Below are 10,173 nucleotides of genomic sequence, written 5' to 3' on the forward strand. Positions count from 1 at the left end.
CCATTCTGGGATTCTATGATTAAAAGATGAGTTTTCCAGAGAGGTATCATCAGGCCAAGAGACTTTTTGATCGGGGGTGGGGAGAAAAGTGTAGAGTAAGGTTTGTATTTACATTACATTAAAAAAATTCCTCTGTGTATAGGACACAAGACTGGCCTCAGCTTCCCCAAAAGAGTCACTTGAGTTCAAGATTAAGGCTGTTTTTCCTATTGCCATCCACTGATCGTGCTGGTTGTTAGAATAGCTGCAGCAAGGTTGGTTCTGTGGCCTGTAAGACTGCAAAAGGTTGAGCATCACTACAGCGTGGTATCTTAAGACACTTTTTTGGTGGTTGTTTTGTGGTGGGGTTTGGTTTAGTTTTTTTAATTGTTTTATTTTTTTTGGTGAAGTGGAACTGGGCACGCCTTGTAATTCAGCCAGGTTTGGTCAATCCCCCGTTACTGTAACGGCATCTTGCATCACTCCTTAAATCCCTGAGCATCAGATGTCGGTGGTTTCTTGAGGATTTCTCTCCTTGAATAACACCACCGCTGTGGGGCAAAACCTGCCGCAAACATCATTGAACAAACTTGTGTGTACGGTAGGCTTGAAGTTCTTACCTGTCAAACGTTAATCTGTTTGATTTAATTTTTTTTGCTGGTATCTATGGTTACCTGAGTTAATGGGATATAGAGCACTTATGGATGAATTACTTCATCTCCTATTTTTAGACAGAAGAATTTAAATGAGCATATCCATCAGAAATGCTGCAAGCAGCTGTTGGTATTTCAGTTGGTTACTTCAGTAATGCATTTAAAATCCAGGGAATGTTCTGTGGAATACTTCCTGTTTTCCTGAGTACCACAACTAGGCTTATCCCCATGGGGTCCCGCGTGTAAACTTTATTTCTGTCCGTGTATATTTGGCATCTTTAGCGGATGTTTGACAGCTGTGTCAAAAGGAACACGGTTGACCTGTCCCCACTGTATTTGGAGGGATGCCCTGAGCCCACCTTCGTGGTCAGATTCACCGTCCGTCCAGAGAGGAGGTGTTCAAACACCACCCTGGCTGTGGTCGTTGGCTTCCATCAAAACCTGGGGCGTACCGCTTCCAGGGGACACCCTTGTGCCTCGTGTCCTGCCAGGCTCCGGGGCTGGCCAGCTGGAGGATACCGGCTGGTTCCCTGGCGCCAAAACTCATCATCCCATCAGGATTCAGGATTACACTGCGCTCCTGGATATGCCGAAAATCTTTTTAAGAGCCACGTTGTAATAAGCCACTGCTTGTTCAGTCAGGTTGAGTGGTGTATGCCAAGGTATTTTGGGGGTTTCTGATTTTACTGTTGTAAATAAAGTAACCTTAATTGGTTTAATTTGTTCAGCATGTTGTGGTGAGCAGCGATGTTGACTAGTTGTGTTCTGGGAAGTTTTTCAGTTGTGTTTAATCAGACCTCAACGAAAAATCTTTCAGTATTTTACACAGGAATTTCTTTTTCCCCCCACTCAGTTAGGGGTAAGTGCTTTTTTTTCTTGTAGTAATGCCATAACAAAGAAACTAGATACTACGAAAATACTGCTGGATGTAGTCTGGATGCTAAAAATCAGCTGGGTTACATCCCTGAACAGGAGGGGACACCATGGCTGTAAGAGTGCTGCTGCGTAACCTGAGAGCCTGCCTAACATTAGCTGCAGAAATCTGGGAGACTGGTGGAGACTTCTGGGACACTTCTCATATGTATTTTTAATTGTTTCTACATAGCTCTTCCTAATTAAGGCAAAATTGTCTGTTTTGAATGACAAATAGGATTTTTTTAATGTATTAGAGAAAAACACTGGAAATCTGTTCTAGGAAAACTAATTGAGTAACTGCCACAAACGCTGCTCTGTATGTGGACTAGATAAGTTTCTTTTTAAATTCCCTGCCACTGCAGCATTAGCCCTGAATGTCCTGATCCACGATGATGAACATGAAATAGATGTGAGTTTAGAATGTGTGGCATAAACAGTGGCCCGTAGAAGTGCAGCAGGAGGGCGAAATAGTAGCTGTAATGATGTGATTGTCCAGCTGAAGAGATCAGAGGAAAGGAGCTGCTTGCTGTTATTTTTGATTATTCACCAAACTACTGTGGAGGAGGATGAGCTGGGTGAGGTGAGCTGGGGAAGGCAGAGGGAGGGGAAACGCAGGACGTGCACTCTGTAATTCAGAACTAAACTGCAGTGATTCTGCTCCACTCCCTTGTTTTTCACATTTTGTACCATTTTAATAGTTTTATGAGAAAATATTTTTATAAGATGTTCTTGACATCAGTTCTTTTTTTGAACTGGCAATTGATCTGGATTAGATAAATGCCAAACGATGCCTCCCTTAGGCTGTCGTTGGCCGTAAGGTGATGCCAGTGTGGAGCTGAGGCAACCACTCATTACTACGGTTTGTCGTTCCTAGGAAACCAGGATTCGAGCTGTGGATAAGGACTCCAAGAGACGAACTAGTAACTTCTCTGTTATCAACCCCGTGTCTGGCGAGTCTGTGATGCAACTTTTTGCTACTGACAGTAGGGAAGAACTTCATAAGTGGATGGAGGCCTTCTGGCAGCATTTTTATGATCTGAGTAAGTAAGCAGGCAGCGCTGGCAGTGTGCCCTCCGAGTGGGGCGTTACGTAACATCAGAGGGATCTTTGAGCAATTTGAATGGGAATTGCCTCATAAGCCTTTGTTTGCAACGATGAGAAGAAAAATGTTCTTTGGGATAATATTGGGCGGTGGTCTAAGCCGTTGGAAGGCAAATATTTGACTGAAGCAAAGTCCACGTGTTCAGTGTGGGATTTTGCAGGCAGCCAGGAGCAGAGTATGAACTGGGTCTCGGCAGTGACCTGCTAAAAGAGAGGTTTAAGGGCTGCTAAATTCTCACCCTCTCTTCCTCCACTGTAGCAGGAAGCATCCACCTCTGCCTAGGCACCCTACAGGGGTGTGTTGGTTTTGTGAGATACTGCAAGTATGAAACCTGGGGGCCTGGAAGCCTTAGTGGGAAGAGGTGGGGATGCTGGATTCATCTGGGGCCTTGGCTAGGATGCAGATTCATGTCTGTGGGAATTCCTTGCTCAGCAGTTTGCTATTTGTTGCAGTTGGATTTTCTGTTGGTAATTGTCAGGGTTTGGTACCCCTTGTCAAGGGGAATCTGCTCACGTAGCCGCACTCCAGTCGTGCAAATACACACTGCCTATAGATCCTGGTATCAGCTGTACCAGAGCCTTTAACCAGAGGATAAAGACGAGGTGATCAATTGATACCCTAACCCTTTGGCTACCTTCTGGAATAATGCTGCTCTTACAGGAGAGAAGAAACTCATTTATTGGTGTAAAACAATGAAGCAGTATTGAAGTAGTCTACTGTGTTGCTTGTTGAACACCAAATATTTATTATTAGAACTACATAGATTTATTTGTCTTTGTCTTAGCCTTTTTCCTCTATTCCTTTTTAGTGGTTTGACTCACAGGTTTATTAATAGTAGCCAGCAACTGTCAGTTATTATGCTGCCATTGCCTAGGTATAGTTGGTTCCTGTTAGTGGTTTTCATGAGGTCAGAAACCAGAACCAGGTCAGTGAATGAAATACCAGTCTTTAGGCAAAGGCCACACCAGTAAAATCAGTGAATTGAGGTTGCGGAAACTAGGTACTGTGGTTCCTATTTCTAGTCCTTTTTAGCTCTGGTTTACAATGAGAAAAGGCTCTATCAATTCAAGAAACACACCAAGCAAAAACTAGGGCATCCTCTTTAAATTAATTGTGGAGTGGGGTAAAAGAACTACTTCTTATTCATTATAGATAGAATACCCATGGATTTTTCTGAGACATTTTCCTTAGGTTCAGAAAAAATGGGTCACTTGGCATTTAAATGCCTTTTTTCTTCCCTGGTTCTAAAATTCTCTTAAAATTAATGTGCTCAGAAAACTTGGAATGATTGGTATGAACAAAGTGATTTTACTGTGTCTTGTTTTCCTTAAGGTCAAAATCTATTAATAGAAAAAGAGGTCTCCTCGTTTGCTAACGGATAAAAGGCACGTTATCCTCTATTAAAGACGGAACGTTCCTTTACCTTAATGTCCTAACGTAGCTGTGTAACACCCAGCTTGCCGTCTGTTGGAGGTTGTCCCCCATAACTTCCTTAACCATAATGTTCTTTCAGGGAGTTTTTTTGATGACTTTATATTTTATTTGGGGAATTGAAGACAAATTTATGCTATGTAACCTTCATTGTATCACTGCTGGGACGCTTAACTTAGAGGTGGTAGCTGATGCCCTCTGTGCTAAGAGAACGAGTGCAGAGTTGGAAATACAAGTGCATCCTGAGCATCCAGAAGTAAATGCTTACTGATTAGCGGTGCTTTGGATATAGTTTCCTAACACGACCTAATAACTTCAATTTTTTTTTTTTTTAAAGTGTTTGTTCCAGTCATTGTTCTCTCTTCTCTCTCAGGCCAGTGGAAACATTGTTGTGAAGAACTTATGAAAATTGAGATTATGTCACCACGGAAACCACCTTTGTTCCTGACAAAAGAAGCGACCTCCGTCTACCATGATATGAGTAAGTGGGATTTGTCTTTTCAAGTTGCAGGGTAACAGAAAAAACATTGTCTATGTTCAGATGGCTTCTGGTGTGGATGTTGAAACACTGAGTTTTTCAAGGGCAGTTCAGACAATGGAAGAGCAACATAATTGCATACCAAGGAGTTCATATTAAATCTGAATTTGTAATAGCACGAATAATGAATGCATTCTTACACCGTCAGCCAAAAAATCTGCAATCTGGACTGTAACTGGGGAGCCCTGAACGCATTCAAAAAAGCTGTCACTAGAAATAAACATTCATCCTAGGAGCAGTGTAAAGCTCAGGAAATGTAAAGGTAAAATGCCTGGTCCGCAAAGCAGTGATGTCTTTAACTAGTTGCATGAAATTAATTAGCTGTTCTTAAAGCTGTTTAAAGGCTTACCTAACACAGCTTACCTCATGTTTGGTCTTCGATAATGATGTTGAAAAATACGCTTGGAAAATCTATCTAGTGTGTACCTGAGGCTTCTATTTTCACAGAGCAAAATGGTATGCAGCAGGATTATTTTAATAGTTTCATTACAGAAATAATATTTACAGACTAGAAAAAGTAGGTCACTTTGTTTTAATGGATCCAGTGCAGTATTGGCTGAGAAGCACTGTACAGCTCTAAATGCCTGACTGCTTGAGATTGGAACGGTGAAGGTGCTCAAAATGCCACGTGGGTCATCGAGTTACCGTGCTTCAGAGCACTCAGCGGTCGGGAGAGTCCTATCCAAGCTACGGATGCAGAGCAGAAAGGCAGTAAATCAGCTATATAGAAGTTTTATGAAAGTAACACTGTAGCGCAGTTCTACTGATACTGAAGTACCTCAGTGAGGAACAGAACACAAACACTGTTTCACTCTTAATATACCTTCCCCGCCCCCCCCCAGCTTATTTATCGTCTTAAAGGTAAAACCCTGTGTTTAAAAATGTGTTGAAAATCATGAGCCATTTGGCCTGCGATAGGAGAGGTATTGCTGCTGTTTTGGAGGCTGGTATTACTGTGGTATATATATAAGACTCAATATGAGGGATAAGAAATGAGGCAAGACAGTCCTAAAGCACATAAAGAAAAATGATATATGTAAAGATGTCTCATTTTCTGCAAGCTGGAGGCACAAGAATATTTACTCACAGGCTTTTTCATGGGCCTTCTGTGAAACGAAATTTTCGAAGCAATGTACAACAAAATGTGTTTAATATCTAATACATACAGGTTTCCTAGTAGTACATTATTTTCTTTTTCTGCTTTTACTTGGAAAGAAATATCACTGCCTGCCCTGTTGCTTCAGTGCCAGCTGTCACAGAAACAGTTCCCTCCTGTCACCTCGGTTTTCTCTCTGAAAGCATGTGTAATCTTTTCCAGTCCATCCAGTAACCCTCTCGGTAGTGGTCCAGGCTTCGTGAGACACAGTTAACACAGTGTTGTATTCTGAAGAGTAATAATGAAATAGGTAGTGGTAAACTCAAATGCAGCTTTTCAATCCGAGTTAATTGCTGTCCCTTAAAATTGCAGGCATCGATTCTCCAGTGAAACATGAGGGCTTAGCTGATATCATACAAAGAAAAATCGAAGAGAGCGACGGCGAGTTCCTGCTTGGCCAGCAAAAAGAGGCTGCCTCTCCCTTATGGGCTTCACTCTTTGATGGATCTCATGAGGTGGTGGTTCAGAAAAACACGCACCTGGGCCCAAAAAGGGACACCACGAGTCCTAAGGATAGTAGAGGGAAGAAAAGAAGAGCTCCACCTCCACCCTCCGATAAGTCACCGTACAGTGCAAAAGCACAGGTGAACACAGGGCAACTGGGCAAGGAAAACTGGGAGGAGTCCAACCGCACATCTGCTGGTAGCTCTGCCTTTGACTCCAAGTCATCCGGGAAAGCGCAGCAGTTGCAGACACCCATCGCTGCTCCTCGCAGGATGGGTCCTTGTCGGAAAAGCAGTTTGGCTGGCCATGGGAATCCCATTTCACTGGTTAGCAAGACTGAGCCTGAAACCAGATCGGTACGAACCCCTAGACAGAAACGCATCGCGGAAATGTTAGACCCGAGATCGTGGCTGCAGCCGTAGACATCATGGTTAGCTTAGGAGAGACCCTGGGATTTGAAGTTTCCTAGCCTTCTACAATAACTCTTGAGTAAAAATAGGTTTTAGCCTATAGCTTGTAAGTATTGAGGCTGAGGTTTGTTTCTTTTAGCCACGGCATTACTACTAGCTACAGCCTGACCTGTGCCATTATTGCTAACGTCTAAATAACTGCGCTGCTAACGGGGCAGTTATCTCCGTCTGAAATAACGGTGCTACAAGGTACCCGTCCCCCTGAAAGGCCAGCAGTGTTGAGGGCAACTCCGTGTCCCTGCTGCAGGGGTGTTACCGTTGCCTTCTACCAGTCCCTCAGCTCAGCCCATCTGCAGCTCCTCCGACTGGTGCAGGTGGGAGTTTCACACGCACGTTCAGCACAGATCCTGCAAGGCTGGTTGTCTTGGGTCGGTGCTTGGCTTCACCTAAAATATTCTTGTGTCTCCCTGGCTGTTTGGGAACCACTGCCCATAGGGATGCGACCTGTGAAAAGTTACTGTGCGCTTCTGAACGGCTCTCTGACTCTGTATGAACTTGTGAAGCTGTTCTGTCAGCGTGGTGTGGGATCTCCTAGGCTCTTGCTGGCGCGTGCGCTGTCTGAAGGGACCGGGATTATCTGCATACGAGCGAGGTAATCTGTCGCTGCTGCTCATTTTGGACTAACACGGACGTTTCAAAGCAGGGCCGTGTATGAACACTTCTTCAGGATTTCATTTGGATGGTGTGTGTTTTCTGACAAAGGGGGCTCTGTAGCACAGCTCCTCTGTGGAGCCTCTCGGCTGTTCCGGGGAGATGGCTGGTTGGTGAACACGGCAGCCTCACTGGGAGACAAATAGAAGGGGTTTTCACCACTCGTTCTTTCTGAAACGACACAGAATGAGCAATTCCGGTGAAAGTATTGAACTTTCCTGTTCTTCCATCCGACGGTTCATTGTTTTGTAAGAAGCATGGCTTACTAGGGTTCCTGTGGCACCCGCAAAACTTCTGTTGCATGCGGAAAAGATTCTGTTCTCCAGGATCCACAGCTTAAATAGCCGACCCTCTCCTTGGCCGATGCCTTTCTCTCAGATGCTGGGACTTACACCAGATCTGTCTGCTGGCAGATCCCACTCTAGGGCCCTGGTGTCCAGACCTATGCTGAGGGAGTCATGTCAGCAACTCTGTACCTACAGTTGACCAATTTTATTTTGTTTTTCCTAAAGTGTGAGTGGCTTTGGGAGCGTCACTGTTTCTCCACATGATATTGATGTGTGGTTGTTTGGTTTGTTTATCTGTTTTTTTGTTTTGTTTTGGGTTTTTGGTGTGGGTTTGGGTTTTTTTGTTTGTTTGTGGGTTTTTTTGTGCTGGGTTTTTTTTTTGTTCCTTCTGCTAAGCTCTTAGCTGTACAGGTATCTGCTGAATTCCCTCAGTAGTTCATTGGCTATTTGGGATGGGGCTGGAGAGGCAGGTTACATTTACAAATCCTTTTGCAGGATTTAGAGCCCTTCATTTCTGGAATGTCCTTGTTCATTCTTCATTTAATCACATTCAATTTTCCCTCTGAAACAACAATAATCATTCTCACAATAAATCCTGCTGTTACTGAAGTGGACGGTTGGTGGATGGCTTATAAATAGGAACAGGAAAACTGAAGAATAACTACATGACTATGTAAATTAGATACAGTCGACTGAGTGTACTGTGCAACTCCGAACAAGAAACAGGAAAAATAAACACAAGGGGGAAAAAAAAGGTGTATTTTCCAAAATGCAGCTGCAGTTTATTTAGCTTTAAACCTGGCCTTAAATGTTGCTGTGCTCTGGAAAGAAAGAATACCTTTTTCTTGGTAACCCCCTTCCAGTTAGTTGTTATTTCAAAATGAGCCTCATAAATATATAAGGCGAGGAGGCACCATAACGAGGATTTGTTTTTAAATTCAACAGGCCGTTGAATTTCGACGAGCAGTTTCTCTATTAAATTCAGTGGCTTTGTTTTTAACTGCAACATACGCGTTTTAGGAAGGCATTTAATATTCATTTAATGTCTTCAAGTGATGAGAACTCATTCATACCTCCTGTTGCAATAGTTAATTACCCCAGGTACACTTTTCATGTGGTTCTCTATTTGCATTTCTAGCTCCACCTTTAAGTTATTTTGGTCTTTCTCTGCCTCTGATTGCTTATATTGATCTCTGTAGTATCAGCTTTTCTAATTGCTTGTGTGTAGTTATAAATCATGATTATGTCCCTTTTAACCTTTTCTCTGATGAGACGTACTGAATTCCTTGACTCTTACGGCAGTGAATGCTCTCCAACACTAATTAATCTTTGCGTTCTTCTCTGTACCTCTGATGTGTTGAAATATTTTAAAGTGTGACCTCTGAACTCGATGCCACCTGTCAGTAGTGATCCATCAGGAGTACACAGAGACATAATGTGATCTTCTTACTCTGATTAATAATCTCCACTCTTTCTTTGGGGGAAGCATTGCCTTGGATGCTCTTACGGCTCAAAGTCCTCTTCAGAGCCTTTTTCAAGGATGCGGTACCTCATCCTCTTATTATCCTACCTTATTTTTTTCCTAGAAATATACACTATGTTTTACCAGCATTAAAATACTGCTCATGAAGTGATCCAGATTGCTCTGTGGAAGTGACCTGTCCTCATCCTTTACTACTCCAGTAGTCTGCACATCCTTCGCAAATTTATTGCAAGTGATTTTTACAGTTTCTTCCAGATCATTGATTTTTAAAATTGAATGCAAGGCAAGGTTTGTGGAGAGAGGTGATAAGTTTTTATTACATCAGTGACACGGGTAGGGGGTGGGGAAAAGCAAACAGAGACAGGCCATTGAGTTCATGTCCCTTTTTTCCCCCGGAGCCTTTAAAATACTGACTAAGATGGAAGTTCCACAACAAACAACTAGACTTCTTGCTGATTCCCTATTAATACTGCATTTTGAAATTAGTTTTCTGTCTTTAACATGACATGCTATACTGATGGGATCTACTACTGGTATTTTAAAGAAAATGGCATGTTCATCAGCAGGTGACTTGCATTTCTAAGGGGTAACGCCTCAGTGCAGGTGTCTTTGCAAGCCGAGTGGTCCACGACCTGTTCTCCATGAACCTGTGTTGACTGATGTGTTATATCTACCCTTAAGTTGGGCTCATGAGCCAGTTCACTCTCTTGCCCTGATCACCACTAAGCCAACTAGGCCGTTAATTACCCTGATGACCCAGCTTCACAGCAACAGTGTTGTTCTTACGGTGCTGTGAAGCATCGTGGGGGTGTTGAGACTTGTTGCACTGATTGTACGTTAAGGCTCCGATGGCTGGAAAGGCTACCAAATGCCCTTTCTGCTGCTTGAGACAACCACTCTATCATCCCTCTTATGAAGCAGCAGCTGATTTTGGGTTTTAGCATTTACTGTTACTGTTTAGCTTTTTTTTTTCCCCCTTCTATACTGCCATTTATTTTTGCCCTCGTGTCTTCTGTCAAGCAAGTTGGTTAAACTGATAAAAGCTGCAGGCCACCGGCAAATGT

At 43.1% G+C, this 10,173-nt stretch overlaps 1 protein-coding gene across 1 annotated transcript; it reads left to right on the forward strand.

Moving 5' to 3' along the window:
* Positions 1-2,365: 2,365 nt before the first annotated feature.
* LOC104510781 (rhotekin-2-like) lies at positions 2,366-6,640 on the forward strand (the record flags this gene model as incomplete). The annotated part of the gene is given in 3 exon segments (XM_010153143.1): positions 2,366-2,587; positions 4,454-4,561; positions 6,087-6,640. Coding segments are annotated over 3 exon segments (884 nt in total), but the record flags the coding sequence as incomplete, so codon positions are not given.
* Between the last annotated feature and the right edge of the window lie 3,533 nt (positions 6,641-10,173).

This window comes from Eurypyga helias, unplaced genomic scaffold, assembly GCF_000690775.1.
Source record: "Eurypyga helias isolate BGI_N326 unplaced genomic scaffold, ASM69077v1 scaffold17600, whole genome shotgun sequence".
In the NCBI taxonomy this organism is placed as follows: Eukaryota; Metazoa; Chordata; class Aves; order Eurypygiformes; family Eurypygidae; genus Eurypyga; species Eurypyga helias.